Source organism: Ciconia boyciana, chromosome 4 (genome assembly GCF_034638445.1).
Source record: "Ciconia boyciana chromosome 4, ASM3463844v1, whole genome shotgun sequence".
NCBI lineage: Eukaryota > Metazoa > Chordata > Aves > Ciconiiformes > Ciconiidae > Ciconia > Ciconia boyciana.
Window position 1 is genome coordinate 85,787,616 of NC_132937.1, and position 24,324 is coordinate 85,811,939.

Genomic DNA, 24,324 nt, shown 5'->3' on the forward strand with positions numbered 1-24,324 from the left:
AGATAATTGTCCTAGTGTTGTTTCTTCTGACTGCTGTGGCTTGCAGTCTTTTCTGTGTATAAGAGCGCTTCTGTTGGATCACTGTTGAGGATAAATTTTGAATCCTTGCCAGAACCACAGACCACATAGCCTGCTACAGTTCAACAGGAAGCTTGTGTACAGATAAAATATAGACTGAAGACTTTTGTAAAATGTGTCGAGCTAAGAGTGATTAGCTCCAAAAGAATGCCTGACTTACTAGATGCACTTTCTTCAGACTGATTTTATTTAACACCATGATTTTTGTCAGGTTCTTAATGCATAGTCAGGAGCACAGTTAGAGAAAGGACCTTCCTCCCTGCCCAGAAAAGAAGAAACGCTGTCATAAGCCTCATTCTGGGTAAGAAGTCTTGTTTCTCTGTCTGAGGAGCTCCCTTTCGTTTTTCAGATGGATACCTTGGAGTTCCTGGGAGATGAATTCAGTGGAATGGCCAGGTGCCCCTATGATGCAAAGCATGCCAACGTTGCATTGTTCGCAGGTAACGTGACGGACATAAACTTTTTGCTTTCTGTCCTGCAGCCCAGGCTTGCCGTAGCACTGTGTCTCTTGAGTCCAGAATGCCAAAATCTAAAAGGTGGCAAAGGGAGTGAATAATGCCTAAAAATAGGGGGCATAAGGAAATCACTAGCACGGAAGCCTTCCCTTCTCTGGGATTAACTTCACTACCATAAGGATTGCCTGAAGCCTCAGTTTCATGGTTCAATATTTCAGTATTTCCTGGATTTGTGATAATATGATGCCAGACCAGAGTGAGGCACCATTTCTGGCTGCATCCGGCTTCTGCGAAAGTCAAGGAAAGTCAAGGTTTATGTGAACTTTAATGAGGAGTGGGCAGGATGTGCTCTTTAACAACTCTAAGCTTAAGTTAACCTTCATAATAAAAGGAAGTTAGGGAACATGCTGTGATGTCCCCTTTTCTAGATCTAGAAGGAAGGGGAAGGTGATTTTATTTTAAAGCAGAAAACATCTCAATGTGGTGTTACCAGCTGTGGTAGACAAAGGAGAGAAGTGTGTTGGTTGATAATGATTTATGCTGTATGCAGCAGAATAGTTAACTCTGATTTCTACTACAATAGTTAAAAAAGTGAGTGCTTATGAATGGGGTTAATTTGGGCTGTTGATTGTGAAATAGTATTTTTGTACCTCTTTTCATGAATTCCTGATTAAATGGTTTCTTTATTGAACTTCTCTTAGTGTGAACCCTGCTGATCTTTTCTTAGATTTGGCTGTAAAATAGGTGGTAAAAATAATACAGAAGTCACCCGTGATAATGTCAGTCCTCTTCAGCAGGTGTGATGCTAGAAAGCAGAGCCTGGGTACTCACATGGAAATACTTTAGCTATTCCTCTGAAGATTTAAGAGTGTGCAAGCATTCCAGCCACTCTCAACTGAGTCTGCAGCTGAAGGGCTGTATTAAGCACTGCTGTGTTTGAGGTGGCATCATCTGCCTTACAAAGGAGAGATTTTATAGCAGGCTGCAATTTTTTTTTACTCTCTATAATGTAAATAAATGAGTCCTTTTGTTTCAAAAATAATGGTGATGATGATGGTGGTAGTATGTAATTTCTTAATTAAAGTCAAGAGAACATAAAGTAGAAATTCTCTGATTGTAGCAAGTAATTCATAAACCAAGGAAATAGAAAGACACCTTCAGAGAAAGATTTATCCCATGTATCTCAGATTCCCTATCCTTAGGGCAGTCTGAATCACCTTGCAGAAGGGCCTTTCTCACTATACTGGCCAAGAAAGTGTTTATGACCAACATAACGTAAACATTTACCTTGCATGCAGCTGAAGTTTGGTAAGATGAGTCCCACTTTGTCACTGAAGAAGTCCTTGCATTATTTGAAAATAAAAAGTATATTTATAGAAATTATCATACTCTTTCATGACAATTCAGAATAAATTTGATACTGTTCAAATAAATTCTTGTAGAATATACCCTGTAAATCTACTAGCTTCAGAAGATCACTGTTTGATATGCCATACATTTTGATAACCATGATAACTTTTAAGAGTGCAGTGAAAAGCAGTTTCAGAGCAGTTTAGGGAACTAATCCAGCTCATCTGAGTCTGTTGGGTGCACTTACATGAATATGGCTCTTCTTACAGCCTGTAGCTATTGGAGCTGATATGTGCAAATTGTAATTGGTCACATGGTCTTCAGGAGCTTGGCAGGAAAGAAAAGAAATGTGTGATTGTATTAACATGAGTTCATACATCCATGTCTAAACAATCCAGCTTTTTAGTCTCTTTTAAAATTGATTTTAGTATCTGCTTTTTTTGTAATTATTTTTTTCTGATTTTTCTAAGAAAAAAAGCCCATTTTTAAATAGCCAAATAATGATGGGAATTGTGGGGCTCAGAACAAAGAATACAGCACTACTAATAAAAAACAGTCTGATTTTTAAATCTTGAGCTGAAATTAAATGTTGCCTGTAAGTGCAGTGAGGAGAGCTTGATCAGTAGAAGCCTCTCTGCTTTGTCCTGGGTATGTCCTCAGTGCTGGTGCCTTCAAAGCCCAGCACCCAACATAATCTCTGTAAAAGGAGATGTAGGCCCTTCTGATTTTTATGTAGGCACAACAGAGACACAAGTTGCTGTCCTCATGCTGCGATGCTTGTGCTCCTAGCAGACATCATGTTCACTTCATCTGTCTCACATATGAAAACAGTCCTGTACAGTTACCATGACCTGCAAACAGATTAGATAACAAATATCATTTTAAAATGTTGTTGGAGTGCATGCTTTTACCTCCTGATAGTTTTGCATCTTTTGGTTGTCCTCGGGGTGCCATTTTATAGACCTTTTCTTATTGCTTGTCCTCTGGTTCTTTAAGAGAGGGATGCATAATTCATGTGGGAAATGCCTAAAATGCATTTTGGAAAAGAAACATAGATAGGCAATCCTCCATCATCTCTTTGCCTCCCTCTTTCACCTGGGCTCCCTGCACACTATTTAATTTTTTGCTAGTGATCTTTGGCAGAGGAGAAGTGCTCTCAAAGGGAGAAATTTGCATAAGTGTCAATTAGCTGACAGTCCCTAAGACCTGTCTGGATTGCCCTCCCAGTTAAAACTAACAGTTCTGTCACAGCTTTCTCATATTTATTTTGCTCACATATGTAGGCAGAATTTATGAGGATTGAACCAGAGGCATGTGCAGGGAAACTGGGTAGGGTAGTTCAGTATGACTTACCTAAACTGGAGAATGATGAGAGAAAGCAATGATATTATTTCTAATGCTCCTTCCCTCTTGTTTCTTCTTTCCTTCCTCCCCAGAGGGAAAGCTGTATTCTGCCACAGTGACCGACTTCCTTGCAATAGATGCAGTCATATATCGGAGCCTTGGAGACAGCCCAACTCTGCGGACAGTTAAACATGACTCAAAGTGGTTGAAAGGTAGATAAACAAACACACCGAAAAAAGCAGCATCTCTGATGAGAGTCTTGGATTCCTGACAGACCTCTCTGTCATTTCATTTCTCCAATGCTTTCTGGCAGAAAGAAGAAACTAAATTACATCTCTTACTTACACTGATCTGTTTATCTCTTTTCCTCTTCTCCTGACCCCAACTTACTGGACCTGGCAGAAACTGTGAGCATGGTAGATCAGAATATATATTCCAGCGAGCTTTTCAAGCTGAAATCCATCAGTTTACAGCTGTTGGATGTAAAGGTTGGAACTTGCAGGGCTCGGTGTGCTTGGGCTGTGTTTGAAAATATTCCTGCCCCAGGACTGTGTTAGGTAACAGTCAAGGCTTCATGAAGTATAAGGGTTTGTCCTGTAGCATTAAGATTCATCAATGAAAATAAAATTATGGAAATATTGCACAAAGCCTTTCTTTTATGGTTCTTAGGGACTGTACAGCTGCCATTGAATTAGGCAATTTCTGTGCTCTAAATGCCCTCATTGTTAAGAACAGTGCTGTTTAGCTTCATGTAGGCGTTATGAATAGTTAGCATTTGGAGTGATTTTAACAGGGAGCAAAGCCATAGTCTGAAGTCTTTTTCTGCATGCAGAAATGTTTTGCCAGGTGTCGACTTTAGCTGTCCCACTTTGCTTGCTGCTACAGACACGTGTGGGCAGAAACAGTTACGTGGTTTGTTATTCCCTCCACACACAGCCTGCATGCCATAAAGAGCACTGCTTGAACCTCTTAGGCCTACCATTATATATTGCCTCTTTACCTTTCCTCGTACACCACGCAGAGCAGATGTATTAGTGGCAACCACTTAACTACCTTGCAGTGATGTTGCACAGACTTGTCCCCAGCTGTCCTGTTCCCAGACAGTGTTCTTCTGTGGTAGTGATGCTGCTCTGAAAACCGAGCAAGTTTGCCTAATGTGGGCATTTCACCTTTGGATGTTTAGTGTGAATGTATTTGGCTTCTCTTTGCATGCTATAAGCTGTACATGGTGCCTAAATAGGATGTGTTGGTTTTTTTTCTAGAACCATACTTTGTCCAGGCAGTGGACTATGGCAATTACATTTACTTCTTCTTCCGGGAAATAGCAGTGGAGTACAACAGCATGGGAAAGGTAGGGGCAAAAACATTGCCTTGAATCACTTTGTCAGTTTCAGGAGGAGGAAAACATATGCTATTCTTGGACCAATGCTGTTAGGAGTGACCTTGAAATGAGAACCATAAATCATGATGACAAGGTCATCATTTTGAGAAGATTCCTATTGCTCAAGCCAAAAGGTTGGCTGGAGTGAAACATTGCACTGTCTTGAGAGGAAACAGGGTGGTTTCTTACAGTGATGGTGTATGCTGGAATCTCTTTTCTCAACTCATAAAAAGCACAAGGCAAATGTAGTTAGTTCAGCATAGTAGGTAATTGTTAAAAATGGATTCCAAAGCAGGGAGATATTTTTCTTTAAGAAATCTGAATTGGAGTGCTGAGTAAACAGGGGCAGAAATTTCATGCTCTGCCGTTCTGCAAAGAATAATTAAACACTTTCTGCATTTTTGCTAATTTCACAGTAGCTTTCTGACTAGGCAGTCAGAAAAGCTGACCAAGGTCACAAAGGTGGAGGGCAGGAATAAAAGCCCAGCAAGATTTGCATAGTTTTTAAGTGCTGAAAACACAAGAGTCAGAGCAGGCAGTGTGGGTTGCAGGGATTGTGAATATAAAATGTGCTTTTGTTTGGGGAAATAGAAAGCTAAGCAGTCTGTATGGAAATGAGTTTTATATGGATTGAGAACAGATCTCCTGAAGGATTTATGGCTGTACAGTAAATGCCACAGTCTTATCTTTTATAGCACACTGTTCCAAAGCTGAGTTTTTCCCTGTTTCTTATTTGTAACAGATTATGGAAACGTGGGATTAAATTAAGCACCTTGCTGTGTTATTCCAAATGTTTTAAAAGCAGAATTCCAACAAAGTCTTTTAGTTCAACAAACATTTCATTTTCTCCATTATTTTTGCTCTACTTCTTCCAGGTAGTTTTCCCAAGGGTGGCTCAGGTTTGCAAAAATGACATGGGAGGATCTCAGAGAGTGCTGGAAAAACAGTGGACTTCCTTTCTCAAGGCTCGTTTGAACTGCTCAGTTCCTGGCGATTCACACTTCTACTTTAACATACTGCAGGCAGTTACAGATGTTATCCATTTCAATGGCCGGGATGTTGTTTTAGCAACCTTCTCCACTCCATATAATAGGTAATAGGCGCAATAACCTTTTACCTTCTGTTTCCTGTATGTTTTGCTTTTCACTGCAGTTTCTTTTTACTTTATGAAGGTACAAGAAGTACAATGTAATTATTATGTACCATACGCTTACTGATAGTTTGTGCTTCATTTTAAGATACCCTGGTATTGCTTACTGCATTTTATATCTGATAATTTAGAGCAGCTTTCAGCCATTTACTATCTGGACACATTCCTTGGGCGTACTTTTCTTTACATGGGAATAAGTCAGACCGGCCACCGAGAAGTTTTCCAGTGTGTAACTTGCAGAACGTTATTCCAAAGAGAAAATATGATTTTTTTTTTCTCACAGAGAAGGGGCTTGGTCTGTCCTATTCACATCTAAACTCCAAAGAACCACATTAGTACTCCTTCCCTCTATTTCATGCATCCCTACTGACTCTTGCATTTTCTCCTGGGAGAGCCAAGATCCTATGCTGTCCTGCTGGGTGGGGAGGAGGGTCCCCAGAACACCCTCATTCATTGTTCGTGTGGTTTTCCAAAAACATCAGTTCATCTGCAAAGAATTTATTACACATTATAACATGTTTCTCCATAAGTTATTAGGAGACTAACTGTATCTAATTTTTGAAGTCTCCCAGAGAAGTTAAAAAAATAGTAGCATTCTAATTAAAAAATATATTACTGTTTCACAGAGTAGTGTTTGAGCTGAAAGGGGAACATTATTGCTGGAATTCATCTGGTTTTGCTGTATACTCGCCACCTCTTGTCAAAGCCTGACCTCAGTGAGGTCATGCACAGAACTGACTTCAAATGAGAGGAAGCCCGGGCCTGTAATGTATAATCACTACTTTTGACATCAAAACGATAGGGACCGCAGTGAAATAATTATGCCACCAATAGGGAATACAGGCTTAAATTAAGATGATCTCTTTTTAAACTGCCTTAATAAAAGCAAGTGAACAAACAGAGATTCAGCAGCGGAAAACAGGTTGTATCTTGAGATTATCTCAAAATTGAGATTGTCCTCCCGCTCTGCTCATATTTCCTGTGGTGTGTCATGAATAATACTTTTCCTTAAACCCTGCATTTTAAAATCTAAGTACTCGGTGTTAAAATCAAGGTACTATTTTATAGGCCCCATTTTTTTGCCAAATATTGAAGATGACAGGGAGGCACATAGGCTTGGAGACACCTCATTAACAGACCTACCCCTGATATGGACACATCTCTCTCATTCCTACTCCACTGAGGAAAGCTGCAACAAATGTCTTTGATCTCTGGAACAAAGCTTTTCCCTAGAGTGAGCTGGAAGAGATTCCCCAGTCTAACCTGAGGCACCCAGGGTAGGAGCTGGTGATGGGTTGTAGTCCAGTGGTTGGGAGGTGGCTTGGCTGTGACCCACAGTACTCCATCTGTATAGCCATACTGCCATTCCACATTGCAGCCATTACCACACTGCAGACCACAAACTGCCATCCTCAAGAGCAAAAGCTGTTGCAGTCTTCTCACCACAGCAGTCCCTCCATCACTGTGGAGTTTGTGTTGATCACAGTTCTCAGGGCTTTCAGTTCTCTATAGTACACCTCAAGATTTTAGGGTTGGTTTTTCTTTAGGGTTTAATTAAGCAAAGTGCAAAATATTCTAGCTGGAGTGGTTCTTGAGGCATCTTTTAGGGTGAGGTCCTGTGTGTGGCCAAATACCCTTGACCAACTCTTACATCGACATACCTGTGGCTGCCTCCATTTAAAACTCTTGCTGTGTAGTATCACGTTAATATAGAGCTTTGAAGTTTCCTTCCATATAAAAACACAATCTGTGGAGATCAAAGTAAGACTAATACTGTCTCCCTACTTGTTGTTTGCTTCAGTAACAAGCATTTTGAAACCTTTTAATATTCAAAGAGTTATTTTCATATCAATGTATGTATCTTTATGAGTTTAGTTTTATCCTCTGTAACAGTATTATAGTTCCTATATTTTTACTTTGGTGTATAATAACCTGCTAGCTAAAAGCAGAATTGAAAGACTCAGCCAGCTGGGTTCATGCTATTTACCTGATAAAATCAAGCAGTGAAAGTCAGACACAAATACAGTAGTTCATGTGTAAAAAAATGAAAGGTGGATAAATGAATAATTCATGCTTCCAAGTGACTGACCATGGGAAACCCCTAAGCCTTTCAGAAAGTATGTAGGTAAAGATATAATTAAGTTTAGATAATGCTGTCATGCAGTTGCATGCAAATAATAAAAAAGTTGAAATTTACAACTTTATGATCTAAAAATAAAATTTAATTTGCTTCTGTAAGCTCTTTACACCTCATTGAGTTAAGCAAATTCCTGAGCATAGTTAACTCCTTTCCATTGGGAAAAATTGGTGGAGATCAGACTGTGGGAGGATGGAGTAATAACGTGTAAATGCCAGGTCAATGGCACGTTGCAGCATGCTCCCAGTTTGATCAGCACCAACTTCTGAACTGTCTGCAGTGTATTTTTGAGGCATGACAGGGACTGTGAGAATTAATACCGAGAGATGTTGTGACTTACAAGAACTTAAATTTCCAAATAATGGGCTCTGAATGAGACTGGCTATTACTCCTCATGCCTTGCCAGTGGTACACAGGGTTTCCCAAATTCTTTCCCTTCTTCAAGATTATTGCAATTACTTCTTTCTATAGAGGCTTTGAAACAAATTGTGCTGGCAGTAGCTATCTGCTGATTGGTATATTTCAGGCTTTTCCATGGGGCTGGCTTTTCCTGTCAATACTCAGAGGTTACAGAGTTCAGGATTGAGTAGCCTGTGACAGGAAGACTTCTATACAGCATGTTTTTCACTCAAGATTTTATGCATAACTGCAGAATGAGTAACAATTTCTGGGAAATGTCACTCTGCAGCATCCCTGGCTCTGCAGTCTGTGCCTATGACATGCTTGACATTGCCAATGTATTTACTGGGAGATTCAAAGAACAAAAGTCTCCAGATTCCACGTGGACACCAGTTCCTGACGAACGAGTGCCCAAGCCCAGGTATGTTTCATGCATAGTGATATTGTTCTGTTCCTGCACGCAGCAAGGGGTTTTTGACAATTGTGAGATGCAGATACAATTGAAGATACATGTTGTAACAGTAAAAGAGAAGTTAAGTTGCATTTGGATCTAAGGTATGCAAGTGAGAATTTTTCCACTTAAACAGGATTTGTGTAACATAAATCAGGCCAGCATCAGATCTACTTGGTCAGAATAATCTATCACTTAAAAGTGGTGTGAGTTACACACCTGTTGCAAATTGGTTCAGTGATGGATATATCTTATTACAAAGCCTGTAGCAATTCTGCGGTTTGCTGTTCTGCAGTTAACATGCAATTTATGTGCCACAGAGGATGCATCATGGGAAGAAAAAACCAGCATTGTATCAAAATGGAGATTCAGTTTACCTTATTCCTCCTATGAGTTGTTTTCCCTGCTTCCACTTCCCTCCTGTTTGCAGGTGGCTCCTCTATTACGTTCTTTTCGTATTTCCTACAAGCACCCGTTTCATACAAGTTGCTGTTGACAGACACTTGTTAACTCATTAACACCAGTGGCATTTTGCTCTGAGAATATGATATGAATGTAGATAAAGCAAATTCATTTATCTCAGTCAAGCTCTACCACTTTAATGTATGTTTTACATTGCCTGTGATATCTTGTATAACTTCAAAAGAAAAACACATCTGAAGCTCTTTGGTGGCAACTGAGCTTCTACCTCAATCCAAAGTTGGCCCATCATGTTTTAGAGTTGCCAGTATTCCTGTGCTGTCTTTATTGTGAGGTTGTCACTCAAGAGAAGAGCCTGGAGGTGACTGGAAAATCTGGTAAATTCTGTATCTGCTTTTGGTCTGAGCCTTAGTAAGGCACCTGCTAGCACTCTTGCTGGATTTTTTTCTCCTTTTTGCAGTGTTTCAACAACTCGTTGACATGATGGGCTGCTTTGGTAGTACAAGGCTGCATGAGGGCTCCAAGGTCATTTGTTTGGAACTTACTCAAATAAAGAGTACTAGCAGGGAAGGGGGAAAGGAGAAAGAGAAATCTTCCCTTTCAGTAGGAAGGAAGAAGAGAAAATTGCATTGTGAGTTTGTGGGATGAGTCACTAGCAGGCTAACAGTTATGATGGAGATAATACTGCTCTGTCTAAGCCAGTAGGAGATAACGTGAACTGAATTGGTGAACACTGTTTCATGTAGCATTTGGCCATCAGTCTGCTTAATAGAAATAATCATTACTGCTAACTCATGTTGAAATGCATGAGAGGCACAAGACACCTTTGAAATAAGGTCATTTTTATTTGGATATCTCAATATAGTGCAGAAACATTAATGCTCCTATTGATCCTAACATTTCTCAGAAACATACTGGAGCCTTCAAGGAGCCTCACTTCCCTTTTTGGCTGAGGTGCACAGCAGGGTTTACTCAGTTTTATGTTTACTTGATTAAACCAGTTTTGAGATTAAAATAGGATTAATCCAATCATGTGATTAGGATTTAGGAGGAGATAGACCTCCAAATTATATATACAGAAACCCTAGGCACCACGGTGCCAGAAGGCTGCTCCCTAGAGTTCTCTGGGAATGCCACCTCATGAATCAGTGCCCTTGCAAAGACCTAGGAGACTGGTGATGCCCTTGGTTTCTCCTTCTCTCCCTCTATTTCTAATTCGACGTGGTTGTTACAAGACAACCAAAATGTTTTGGATAGGAAGAGGCAGAGCACACAGTCTCTGCATGTAGTGTTCGTTGTGCAGCTGTGTGGGACCAGACTCATTGACACAGCTAGTCCCCTCCAGTCCTGTGCTACCTTCCTGCATAACATTTAGTTACCTAAGGTTTGAATATTTATCTAAATCTGAGTGACAGACATGATAAGACCAGTACTATCTTTTGTTCACGCTGGCATTACTCCATTGACGTCAGTGGCTCTACCCACGTCAGAGCAGATGAAAATTGGACACTGCAGCCGGTTTATGAGTGGGTGGTCCATCTTTCATCTGCCCATCTCACAGTGGCTCAAAGGCTTGAAGAATCATAATGGTCTAGGAAATGGGATCAAATGGACCTTTTGTTGGAGAAAATAACCCACAAAATATTAATAACAAGCAAAGCATTTTGCCGCTTCCTGTGTAGAGATGACCTGTCCAGGCAGGAAGGTTAAGTTACCTCTGAGGACCAGGGTAGATTTTAGGAATAGGGTGAGCAGATTTGCATTTAAGTTGTCGAAGAATGATTAGATAACATTTCAGTGAAAGTCCTCAATGTGCTACCATACTTAAATCGTCTCATCCAAATTGAAAGAAGGGTGAAACCAATGTTTACATGGATGCTTGCTGTATTCTCCAATTCTTGTCTTCTCCAATAGTCCACTTCCTAGCAGACAGGACGGAAAGCAGCATTCTTTCACACATGCTAAAAAAATCAACTTCCTACTGTATGTCAGGGACTGCTTTTATTCCAGGAAAGAGCAGTCAGCTAAGCAAGTTACAGATCAGAAGGCACCTGTGCCCAGTGGGCAGCATCAAGCCAAATGCACACATGTAGTGATTAGGTTCAGTGTGAGTGGATGAACTACAAACTGTGTGTGTAACAATCCTGCTGAAGAAATGTCTCTGTGCTTTTAGGTGACATGTTAAGTCCTTTTGAGTGGAGGATAGAGCAGGATTTTAGGCTTCCCCTGAGGGGTTGAACAAGTCCACCAGACTTCTCAATTCTCCATTTAAACCTTTGTAATGCACATCAGATTTCACTGAGGGCCTCATTACAAAAGGATGTTTGCACTAGGCATCAAATAAGTGTTCTGGCTTTACCTTCTTGTTTTATTTAGGCCTGGTTGCTGTGCTGGCGCTACATCATTAGAAAAATATGTAACCTCTAACGAGTTCCCGGATGATACCCTGAACTTCATCAAAACACATCCACTGATGGACGAGGCTGTACCTTCCATTGTCAATCGACCCTGGTTCCTGAGAACGATGGTCAGGTACGTACCTCCTAGTGGACTCTTGTCCTCATCGTAGCTGTCAAGTTGTGCTAATAGTCTTGCTCAGAATACTCTCAAACTCTGTAAATATCCTCGGTGTGCTGGGCATGAATCCAGCTAAGAATGATGGCAGCACTGAGCAAATGCCACAGAACTCCCTGAGCAGCTTTCAAGATAGGAAGAAACCTCAGTTCCTTCCAACCATGCTGTGCTGAAACGGGATGTTGGAGGAAATGCTGTGTGGGGAAGGTTGACCCGTCTGTTGGCTTATGGGTCAGACAGCTCTGTAGCTGTATGAGACAGCTCTGTAGAAAACTTTGGGCAAGGATCAGCAGACAGCCCAGGGATATGTACACAGGATATAAACGTGCCTGCCAGGATACGTTCACAGGATATGAAGATGTCTTGTCGGGATATATACTGGTATGTTTTAATGTTTACAGAAGTGTACAGGCAGAAGTAATCACATAATCTGTATCCTTTCTATGGCAACAAGAGAAAAATAATAATGAAGAGATTTGAACAAAGACTCATAAATCAGCAAGCCTCAAATATACCATCCCCTTCCTATCAAAATGCATTCCCACACTCTGTTGTGGTCACTATACTACTTATCTACCCTCCAGTTGTGAACAGAATAATGTGACTAACTTTTGCTGTGTTTTCCTCTCTTCCTCCGTAAAAGGGTAGAGTTTTGTGCCGGGCAGTGTTTAGCTCTGGAAGGGTCTGACTTAGTTTTAGTAATGTATCTTCTCTCAGGTTTTTATGTCAGGTTCTGTACCTCCAGCCAAAGACGAAAGCAGTAAGCTCTGCAGAGCACTTTCCTTTGATCACCACTACCAGATAATGGGTACCAAATCACCAGTATTCATTTTCAATAAATTCTGTCATTCCAAGATTCAGTATCATGTCAGCACTGAACTCGCTTAGTGGTGGTTGTGTGATTATTTTTAGTGAGGTAAAATGGTGTTTAGTGTCTCACTATTGCACTCGTACAGCTTTTCCTGCCCAAAAAGTTGAATGCAGATCAGTTATCATTATTGCTGCTTTTAATGTGACAGAGCTTGAAATTAATCAAAAATATCACTGTGCTGATTTTCTTTCCCTGCCTGAAGAAGTCACCAGGCTAGTACTTTGTTTTTGATTGGAAGAATAATTCCTAAATGGCCTCAGACTCTTAGTACCCCTTCAGCTTTCTGCAAACACTTCTGCTAGCTATTGGACATATGGATGTGCAGACAAATGCACAAAAATTCCCCACCATTTGGGGAGCCAAACTGATACAGTCTGTGTTGACTTATGGGGTTATTCAGCTAGGAAGAGTGCTTAAATATGTTCTGTCATTGCTAGAAGGCTACCACGCAGTTATCTGAAGTGGAAAAAGTGATAAAATAAATGGCAATCTAATTCCAAGTGATGCAAAATGCTGTGTTGTTATTCTAGATACCGCCTGACAAAAATTGCCGTGGACTCTGCTGCTGGGCCATATCAGAACTACACTGTGGTTTTCTTGGGCTCAGAGAAGGGAATCATCCTGAAGTTCTTGGCACGGACAGGAAACAGTGGTTTCCTAAATGATAGCCTTTTCCTGGAGGAGATGAACATTTACAATCCTGAAAAGTGTGTATCTGATTCTTTGTACTCATGTATGGGCAACTTTGAACTTCTGATTTCCCAGAGAGTAGGTTGTCCTACGAAAAGGGAAGTGGTTAGAGATGCCAAGTTTTTTGAGTAATTTTAAATTGTTTGGGGAAGGGATGTCTGCTTATCAGTCTCTACATTGCAATAAGATATTTTTTATTCAGTATTTTATTCAGTGTAGAAAGTAGCCCATCCTATGCAGCAGTTGATGGATAATTAACAGTGAAATTCTGCAAAGGAAGATTAATTTTCTAATCCTATAAAAAACCTGATTCCTCTCCAAATAACTCAACAACAAGCAAGCTGCTCTCCAAGGGAAATTTCCTGTATTTCAGCCTTCCTCAAATACGCCTAAGGGGGTTTTGAAGTGGGCCATAATCATGCAGACATTTCAGCTAGTTTGAGTGCTGGAGAAGAATAAACACAAAAAGTGAAGGGCCCTCAGAAAGCTTGTCTGGTGTGCCAGCTCTCTCCACTTCTTATTCCCCTGTCCCGTGCATTTTTAATACTCGCTTATATGTCTATCAGTGTTTTTAGTGGCTATTGTGTGTTCTTTTTCCTTGGCTTGTTCAAATCTACCTTTCTCAGGGTTTCATTGTGCTAGGTTTTTGGGTTGGTTTTTTTTTCAGCTTGAGGAATCATTAAGTTTTCATCTGGTTTCCCAGCAGAACTCATTTATAACCTTATCTCACATTTTTTCAAATCAGGTGCAGCTACGACAGTGTGGAGGACAAGCGGATAGTGGGCATGCAGCTTGACAAGCCCAGCAGCGCCCTGTACGTCGCCTTCTCCACCTGTGTCATCAAGGTTCCCCTGGGACGTTGTGAGCGTCACGGCAAATGCAAAAAGTACGTGTTTTCTGGTGGCTGTCGGAAGCCCATGCACCGGGCGTGGGGAAGGCAGGAGCACTCATGAATGCCACCTTATGCTCTTCTTTCTCAAGGGCCTGCATAGCGTCCAGAGACCCCTACTGTGGATGGGTGAAGGAGAGTGGGGCGTGCATGCAGCTGGTCCTTGGCTCCAAGTGAGTAAGGGCTCTGGCTGGATGGGCCGTGAAGCTCTGGCGGTGGCGCCGGGCGGTCTTGGGCAGAGCTATTTGAAACATGGGGCTCTTAGGGAAGGAAAAATGTGGGAAGTGTTTGTTTCTACCTTATTTGCATTCACCACTGAAATGTCTCACAAATTTTTTTGATGTGAACTCTCAGCTGATTGGTAACTGCTGAAAGAGGAGGAAGAAGAAAATGAAAGAGCTGTACTAAGGTCCGCGTGTTGTTGAAAGGAGGGAACTGGATGGGTATGTCTGGACCAGCCCACACTGGAGCCATCACAGCTGATTAAAGAGGCAATAGAATCCAAATTAAATTACTGAAGCAATTTGTCCACTGAAAACAAAACCAGTCCTTCTAATTTACTGTGCATTACTAAGAGGAATCACAGAACACAGTAAGAGCTTAAAGCAGATTCAGAGAAGTGCTGGATCTCCCCTTGCTTAACAGTAGAATTTAATTATTTTGTAATAATGAAGGTCTGTGGGGGTTTGTTTAAATGTGGTTACTAAAGCCTCCTTGCAGGGAGCAGACCCACTTCAGACCTCTCATTTCTTGGCCATGTCTGACACACCTCACGATTGCCCTCTCTGAGGTACAGCTATGCTTCCTCAAGGTAGTGGTGTACGTGTAGCGCAAACATCACATACCTCGATAGCCCCACAGCCAGCCCTGCTTAACCCTGCTTCTGTATAGGTCATCAGTGTATAATGGATGAGTTATGATCCCTGTGCTTGTGTTATGTTCTTAATTTGATATTTCAATTCAAATTGTTTGTCCACTGGGGATGCTATAGCTGTATCTGTCTATATATGCTTTACTACGAGAGTGTGGACTATTCCTGACTGGACATTTGGTAGAATAATGTTAAAATGCACCTGTGTCCGTATCAGGTTTTCTCAGCATTCCCAAGGTGCTTGAGTCTTTTTGCACTTCCATGGCAAGCCGTAGGGGACTTCTGTACCGTACTCTTAAAAGCAGCTCCTGTGTTTATCAATAGATCCATCGAGACAGAGGCAGCGCAGCTTGCAGTGCTGTCCAGAGCAGTCCAGAGGCGAGCAGACATAGCCCTTAGGAGGAGGATCCAGATCAGCTGTGAAGATGTCTGGTTAACTTCTAAACTAGCCAACAGGAGGCAGAGATCTTAGGTGCCCTCCTGGAGCAGGTGACAGTTGAGCAGGAGTTTTATGAACATGGAGTTGGGAATGAGGTGCCTGCAAGGGTAATTATGCCTCAAGGGCACGATCCTAACTATAACGTAGGCAAGGGCTTGTGTTGGTGGTTTTCTAAGGCTCTTGTCATTCACCTTTGATTGTACAGGAACTTGGAAGAACAGCTTCACTAGTTATCCAAAAGCACGGGCAGAGGTTAGGAGCGTAAACTGGGCATGTCAGCTAGAAAAGCCTGTGAGTGTTTTTCGTTAGAGCCCCTTGAGTTTGGTGGAATGCCTTCTGTGGACTGGAACACACGCCTTGCAGCCTTGTCCAGTGCAGTACATAAATGATTGCTGAAAAGCAGGTTGTCTTCCCCCAGCACAGTACCTACCCAATGGGTTAGCTTCCTTCTCACGTCAAAGTATCGGTGCACCTTGTCTACTATATGGACAAGTTAAGGTAGGATCATAATTGCTCCTGATAATGTCATATATTATAGACTTAACAGTTTAAAAAATATGAATATATTTGCCTCCCTTGACAATGAGGCATGCAGTGGATTTTAAAAAAGTAATAATGAAAAGTCAAAACATCATCAGAAGCCAAGAAATCATTAAGCAACGACGAATAACTCGAATGTCTATGTTGCAATTTTTTAGCCTTTGTGTGGAAGTTCCAAAGAAATGGCCAGTTTCATGGCAGGGCTTTATTTCAGTTGCACATGTGATAATTTATTTCTGGTAGTGCCTGTGACTGTTGTTATTCATACTGGTTTGTTTCTTTCTATTATTTAGACTGGCATTTGAACAGGACGTAGAACATGGCAATACAGATGGCCTGGGTGACTGCCAAAGTAAGCAAAGCTTTTACCCTCTATTTACCATGTGTCACAGCATCCTTCTGAATGCCTCAAATCACCATTACCTGTTGGGTGTTCTTTTGTAGCAATGTAAGCCACAACAGGGACAGCAACTGCGGCTAGTCATGCAGGTTCAGAAGAGGAATGGTTTTTTAAATGTATTTAAAGAAAATAGCCCAGTTGGTGTGGTTTATACAAACACTGGACTTCAAAGCAGTTATGTAGTGAGAAAACCTCAGGTCCAGAGGGTATTGATTATAGCAATGGCATAATGAATTGGGTATTCATTGTCTTCATTAGCCATGGTGGTTGGGTTGTTTATGTACAGGAGCAGCTTGGTTTCTTGGTGTAGACTGTGACTTGGACTACATTCCCATAAAGGAAAGGGAGATAGTGGAATATATCTTCAGCTTTGGATCTGGATCAAGAAGTGGGAACTACTTAGTTTGTGAATCTTAGCAGATTTTACACACAGGCTGGACAACATAGTGGTATTAAGGGTCGGGCACTACTGACCCTGCCTAAGAAATTTTAACGGTAAACCTTAGGTACTGATGGCATGAGTTGGAAGCTTAAACACAGTCTTTAAACATTTACGTTTTGCACTGAGGTGCTTAAAAGTGCACAGCTTGCACCGCATGCAAAGAAACCTTGCATGCTGATTTCTGAGCCTTCAGGAATACCAACATCTGTGTTCAGGACAGCTCTCGTTCCAAATGTTCTTGCCAAGGTTGGTTTAATTCTGAGCCCCAAATATTATTTATAAACCTTATGAAATCAAGAATCACATTCTTTTTGGTGCAATTTGCACTGATGCTTGTAGATGCAATAAAACTGCTGAAGCTGAGGAAGTAATGCACAGTGAGAGAGTCATTACTTCTGGAATACAAAGCAAAATAACGGAGGGTGAGAGTGTGCCGTGGGATACAGTGCAGGCCAGCTGCTTTGGAGAAAGCCAGAGCCTTCTCATGCCTTGTGCATCCTTGTTCAAGAGCTATTTATTACTGTGATCATTGTGCTTGAAGGAGTACAAGGATTTCAGCCTCTGCATGCCCTCCATCTCAGCTACACCTCCCTCTGCCTCTGCCCTAAGATAGGGTTACATAGGCTGTCTCTAAGTTTTTTGAAGGAGGTGTACACATAGTTCCTCCTGTGCTCCCTGTAAAATGAGTTAGCACCAAAATCAGGTCAGTTCCCAGCTGGTGCAACTTTGCCCTTTTCAGCCAGTTCTGCTCTCCTTGAGCAAATAGGTTAGACAGGAGTGGAGTGTACCTGATATCAGTTAAATATAAAAGAAGGGCAGGAAATTATTCAGAAACAGCACATTGTGCTCATGGAGAGAGATCTGCTCCTGTGCAGAGAGCGACAAAGCCCATACCCTGCTTAAATCCCTCTTTAGCCCTGAATGGTGCATTGAACCTTGACACTGCACAGGGGTAGATTTCACTCCCTGCTAACCCAGCTGATCTTATTACTTCATGTGGTATTGGGTCACGTGAGTTTTGTCCTCATTGACTCACGTTGCTGGCTGCATCACTTGTAGTGCCTTGCATTAGATTAGGACTTGATCTTGCAAAGAAAGCCATGGCAGGCAGGACACTGGCCTTCCCACTTGGTATCCCTTGTACACAGCTGATCATGAACACTTTCAAAACCAGACGTTGTTTTTGGGTATGTCTGAATATTAGTTTTGCCTGGGTCCTTAGGATACTACTAATCACATACATATAAATATCAGCTGAAGCATAGAAGGTAGCTAGCAGCAAACTATTAAAAAGAAAAAACGAGAGAGAAATAATGATTTTTCCCCTGTTATTTGTCTTTCAGATTCCTTCGTAGCCCTGAATGGTAAGGAAGTTCTTAGTTTCATTATTTACTGACAGCAAATCCATTTTGGAGGAATCACTTTTTACTAAGCTTTTAAGTATTTTCATACTTTTGTTTTATTTAATGTTTCTTCCCAATTTATTTTGTTCATAGACATTTCAACTGCTTCACCTGATCATGAAATGTCTTACAACACAGTGTATGGTCAGTTCATGGGTGTTTTTAAAAATTCTCCCCAGATCCTTGTGTTAGCTAGTAGTTCCTGTGCTCAAATAGCCATTAACCTTTTTTACTTTGTTTTTGAGGGCCTGATTCACTAATCACAACTAGGATTAAGTCATACCTCTTGATTTTCAATCCCTCTTTTCTAGTCCTCCCTCAAAACTGTCTCCATTGAATTAAAGTCAGATATGGCCTATTTTAATGGCTCGCCAGCAGACATGATTAAGAGCATGCTTCATCTGAACACTCAGACAAAGGAACACTTGGGTATAGTGATGCATCTTACCTCTTTGCCAGGAAAAACAAGATAGCAGCTCACATCCCACTCATGAGTCGTCCAGGCTGGTGTCATGACTGCTACAGCACCCAGTCAGAGATACCTTAGGGAAAGGAGCAGAACTGTCCCTGAGTTGCAGAAAGATCTCTCATAAGGAAAATTAACCTGTTACCCATGTCAGCTGAGACTGGGTTATGCCTCGATTCCTGGAAGTTCCTGTCACTTTTAGGATGAGTCATTTATGTTGTCCATGCTTGCAGTATCTTAATGCCTGAATGGTGCCTGGTCTGTAAAAAATGGGATTTACATAGCAAATTAAATGACCTGAGCTGAAGAGGAGCATTTCTGCAAGCCTAGAGTAGCAGTTTCCCATGAGGCAGCTGTTAATCTGTGCTTACAGTACTTTCCACCACTTTGTTCTGTATATTTGGAAGTCGATTACGCTGGTACTTGGAGTGCAGGATAAATATCTTCATGAAGAATTATTGCAGAATAAATAGTCACATTCAAACCTACACTTATATTGCAATAGTTTCTCTTTACAGACATCCTGAACAAAGACAAGTACTCACAAGCTAAGAGGATGTGTGGTATTGCTCCCGGTGAGGTCAATGGCAAATTCCCATGTGGGATGGGAGCTTGCTTGTGAAGTTGCTTTCAGGCTGTATAAGACTAGCAGTTCATCAGAGCTAGGGCAAATTCACCATATGTTTGGCTGAATGTAGCAAGAGGTAGGTTAGCATGCAGTTGTGATGAACATCTAATTGTTCCCTTCATCTCGTGCCTGCAAAATATGTAGGTACAAAGCAGAACCAATGACAACTCAGTACAGCAGAATATAAATAACTGGAGGCACAGTAATACTGTTCAACATTTGTAAAAATAAAATCGGATTCCCCATGTTGTTTATTACCAGGAAATGAAAAATGTGCAGGTGAAACTTGTTTGAAAGTATGATAATGAAAACCAGTGAAGGGAATATAAAAATTTAAAGACAAGTTGAGACTTCGTAATGTGCAAAGAGTCATGGTCTCATCTGCATATACAGCTTGTACTTCCTTTCATTTTAAAATTGCTATATTTCCAACGCACAGAGTAGTAATTAGAGAACAGTAATAATAAAATCCGTACTGCTGAATGTAAAGAAAGAGAAAATGGCCTTGGGTGTAGTGCTGATGTGCCAGAAATGTCCTAGGTTTCCTGCTTCTAAGTGCATTCGTAGGCTGCACAGTTATAGCTGTGAGGCTGTGGTTCTGGATCCTGTCAGCTGCCATATTAGTAGGGACTTTAGCAACAGCTGATACTTTAATCTGACAGAGAAAGCATAAAAATGGTTCAAGTGAGCAGCAGAGTGAAAAAAGCTGCACTCCCAGGGAGTACAGGTTACAAAAGGAGTCCATTCTGCTGTCCCATCATGTCAAGCCCAAAGACAGATTCCGTGAATTAACCTAGCTCTTCAAGTAGGACCCTACTGCCAGATGCAATGGAGAAATGCTGAGCCAGCACTAACATTGGTTCCCATTCATGCCCTGTCCTTTGCAGATGATTTCATTGACACTCCTCAGGTACATCCTGATAACATGGTCTCTAGGGAAACCAGCTCTTCCTTTCATGGGTTTAGTTGAAATACCCATTCTGATATACCCAGTGTTTCTTTTCACCTACCATGGCAAAATACGAAAGGAAATGTGCTAGTCACCTCTATTGATCTTCCACATGAAGAGTGTAAAAAAATTCCAGCATGAGGTAGTAAACCAGGCTCAGTAAACATGCTCATGTTTGCTAACTGTAGTGAATGCTTTGAGACATTTTCTTTCTTGAGAAAACTAAAATTTTATAAATGGTGCATTTTAATGTTATTGAGTACAGTTAAATGCATAAGTAAATGGTATTTCATAATAGATTAAATCTCAGAACACTGGGATATACCAGAATGCCAACCAAGTGAATGCTCAGGGTGCTTTTGGATCCACTGGGCTAAATATATCTGAAGGCATCTGAAACTCCAGTTGCAAAAGAAGTCTTAAGGCCTGATTCCCTTGATTTACTCCACTATAAATCAGCTCACTTCAACGGACTTACTGCCAATCTGTAGCAGCATGAATGAAAGGAGAACCAAGGCCTTTAATCTCTGTATTCTTGGCATCAGCCTCCTCCTCACTTTGGCGGATGGGCTCCCTTTTCTGGGACAGTCATATGTGATCAGTTGTAAACAAGTAAAGTGCAAAGTCCACACAGGTGACTGTTCAAGTGCATCTCTTTGACACCCAAGGAGGAGATAGCAAGCTGAAGTTCTGGCTGCAGAAGGTCAGAAGGAAATGATGCAAGAGCCACATATTTAAACAAGGAGATTAGGCTAGATTCCTCTGCAAAATTGTAAGCAGCTTCAATTACCTTTGGAAACATCAATTCTTAGTGAACTGGGCCCTTATTTTACCCCCTAGCCATAGTCCTTTCTCCCTCTGTAGTATTGATTTAGCCTTTCCCTCTAATTGTCTAATTAGGTTGCTATAGCTGTTAATAGGATAGTGTGCAGACATCTTAACCTCTGAGATCCTAATGACTTGTGCATATTAGAGCAACTATCAAATACGTATTGAATCCCTGTCTTTGTTTTAAACCTGAAAAAAACCTCCTTATATTTTACAAGTGCACTTCAGAACGAGCTGTAGTTACAGAAGTGCAGCCCTTCTGAATCATTACCCATGCCCACAGACACTGAGTGCTTTTATTCTCCTTGTGTTACTTGATTACAGCACTCCAAATGAAAAGTTTTTGCAAATAATAGAAGCACCTAAAACAGATTTTTTTAAAGTGTGTCTATTTTGGTTTTTACATGTTTGCTTTAAACAAAGAAGTTTGAAAAGCACCGTGTCTGCAGTTTTTCAGATGGATTGTTTTAAAACAAAGGCAGTATTGTATTTTTAGATGTTTAGGTATTAACCGATATTAACATAGAGGTACTGGTCACATCTCAGATATGCTAAAGCCTCTTTAAATTGCAGTGAAGCCTATTTACACAGTCGGAGTGGTAAAAATGGTGTAATGGAAAAAAAAAGCCCACTACGTGTTGCAAACTATACGGCACATTGTAAAGGTTTAATAATGGCTGTGTGTGAGAGAGCCAGGACTGGGTTGCCTGCCACTTCAGTCCTTTCTCTGTTTATGAGAGAAACTTAACTAGCTCATACATTTGTGGTGCCACTCTGCTCAGAGGTGAAATTCACCCCATGGGACTGGCTATTCAGGCACTTACAGGACACAGTGGCTGCTCTGCTTACAGGAGCAGCCACTGCCCAGTAGTAAGTGTTTGCAGAATACAGCTCTAACACAAGTGGGACAGGCTGTTAAGGTCTAATCTGCTCCTGCCCTGCTTCCTCAAAATCAAATGGAAGAAAGTTTATCTCAGTTATGTGTGGAAATATGGTTGTTTCTCAGTGTATACTAGACTAACACATTAGTAACAGAGCGAATAGACTGATTTCTTGCGTTTGTGTGAAACCCTTCTCTACCTAACGACCATCTGGTACGCATTAATATCTTCACAAAGCCTTAGCTTTCCGTTACGAAGAAGTTCTCCATGTATTTGCAGCATATGGTTCAGGAAATCTTTTTTCAGAAAATGTGTCCCTTAGGCATATATTTCCTCTAGATTACTGTATTAAGAAATGTTTTTCTTTAACCATACTTATGGCTTTTCCTTAGAATTCCCCCTTTAAGCACATCTAAAGTGCAAGTGTCTGGACAGAGATATGGGCATATAAATGCATATCAAACACAGGCATAAAATATGATTGCTACTTGGCAAGATTTTCTTCTCTTTTACCTCCTTATCAAGCTATGACTAATTGCTTTCTTATGTTGAGTGCAGCACTATTTGTAGGCTGACCAAATATTGTACACGTTATTGCGGTTGCTGAATGGGGTATTAACTTTGAGACTGGAACCCCATGAATGCTGGCACTGTGGTTTAGTCCTTAGGGAAAAGAAGACATGGAAATCTCATAATTTCCATTTTCTGGCCTGTTCTCTGTCCCGTTATTTCTCTTATTTCTTGGGGATGAGCACAGGAGTTGACAACTGTAAAATGGTATAGGGGTGAAAGCTTTCACGCTCCAGCATATTCTTGTTTCAGGAGGGCAAGTGCTTTCAGTTGCTGGGCTTCTACCTGTCCTTTTGGAAACAGGCAGCCCTGCTGCAGGGCTGCTGTGGAGCAGGCAGCACATTTGGATCAGAGTCCATCATCCATCTAACTGTGTGTTACCAATGCTCCCAGCCATGCTGTGGCTTATGGAAACTTTTTAGAAGTGGATAATGTTTGGCTTCTCTTTTCTATTTGAGTAACATTAAAAGCTCTGTCTTCAACAAAATATAGCCTCCAATTGGCGATGTTAAAGAAAGTCACCTGGGGGAAACCACACTTCCTACCATGAGAGGTAAAAAATAATACAGTGCCCTTGTCAGTATAAGCCTTCAGCTTGAGGTCCAGAGCTAAACTGTGTTAATGATTAGCTGTAGTAGCTGAAGGTTGGCTCCGTGGTGAGAACACTGTGGATCTGACTAATTTTCCCTGCTAAGCGTACCGGTCACAGGAGTTAGTTGTGTCCATGTCCTATGCAAAACACAGTCCAAACTGCTGCCATATATAATCCTGTGCAGTAAATCAAAAGGGCTCCTCGAAAATATACAGAGGAGCAGAGGCATTTTCTTCCTCTGTAAGATGATTAATATTCAGCAGGACTTCTTCAAATCATAGCAGCACCTTAATAGAAGCTGCAGGTTTTTTGCTGACTTAATCAGTAGTTCAGCCCCATGAAAGGGCTTGATAAAATGAAACACATGGGTGCATCGGAAAGCTTGGGAGCATTGGTGGCCAACATTTAGATTTTTGATTGCTAGAGTGAAATTGGGGACCTAGGTTCATCAGCTCTGTGCGCTTCTGAGAGCTGAGGCTGGATGGCTTTAGAAGCCATCTAAAGCAGCCTTTTTGAGATACAGCTTCCGAAAGCTTTGTGCTTATCCAGTGACTGCTTAAAATAACAGAAGCACAGTCTCTACCTGCCCAGCTCTATGTCTTTACTGTGAGGCTCTAAATTTGGGCTCCTCGTGTTGCTCTGTCTCTGCCCCAGTGAGTCTCAAATTATTTTTCTGAGCAGTGAAACAACATCAATGGAAGGAATGGGCAGAGGGTCCCTGCTAGGGCAGTCTGTAGCCTGGTGTTGGACTCCTCTTCAGCGGAGACTCACATCTAAGGAAGGAAAATTAGTTTGCGGGGCTGTTAAAAAGGAGGCAGGAGGAAGGAGGGCTGCTGTCAGTCTGTCCAGCAGTATCTGAAGAGAAAGCATTATCTGCCATTCTGTCTGTGAATAATCCGATTCTGTTAGTTTATGTTTGAGCATATTTCAAAAACCTGTCTTTTGATGAGCTCTTTCAGGAAAGTAGGTAAAGGAAAATATAGTTACTCCACGTCAAATGAACCAGGCCCAGAGCTGCTTGAGTCCTGCTGAAAATAACTCATTTTGGTGCCTGTGTTGAAAGCGAACTTTCAGAGACGTGTGCGTTTTTAAGGTCAAAATGTTGTGGTGTGGATGGAGTTTCAGT

The 24,324-nt window shown here is 41.3% G+C and overlaps 1 protein-coding gene across 6 annotated transcripts in view; it reads left to right on the plus strand.

The window, feature by feature from the left end:
* The window catches only part of SEMA6A (semaphorin 6A), a 116,793-nt gene that overhangs the window by 64,226 nt on the left and 28,243 nt on the right, over positions 1-24,324 (plus strand). For 3 of the 6 annotated variants that reach the window (XM_072860455.1, XM_072860459.1, XM_072860456.1), the window contains exons 7-17: positions 428-518; positions 3,320-3,439; positions 4,490-4,578; positions 5,484-5,701; positions 8,584-8,715; positions 11,542-11,697; positions 13,141-13,317; positions 14,046-14,186; positions 14,282-14,362; positions 16,333-16,391; positions 18,225-18,245. In XM_072860455.1, coding sequence (XP_072716556.1) covers positions 428-518; positions 3,320-3,439; positions 4,490-4,578; positions 5,484-5,701; positions 8,584-8,715; positions 11,542-11,697; positions 13,141-13,317; positions 14,046-14,186; positions 14,282-14,362; positions 16,333-16,391; positions 18,225-18,245 — 1,285 coding nt within the window. The remainder of the gene's footprint in view (positions 1-427; positions 519-3,319; positions 3,440-4,489; positions 4,579-5,483; positions 5,702-8,583; positions 8,716-11,541; positions 11,698-13,140; positions 13,318-14,045; positions 14,187-14,281; positions 14,363-16,332; positions 16,392-18,224; positions 18,246-24,324) is intronic. The other 3 variants (XM_072860457.1, XM_072860460.1, XM_072860458.1) reach the window with 2 other exon arrangements.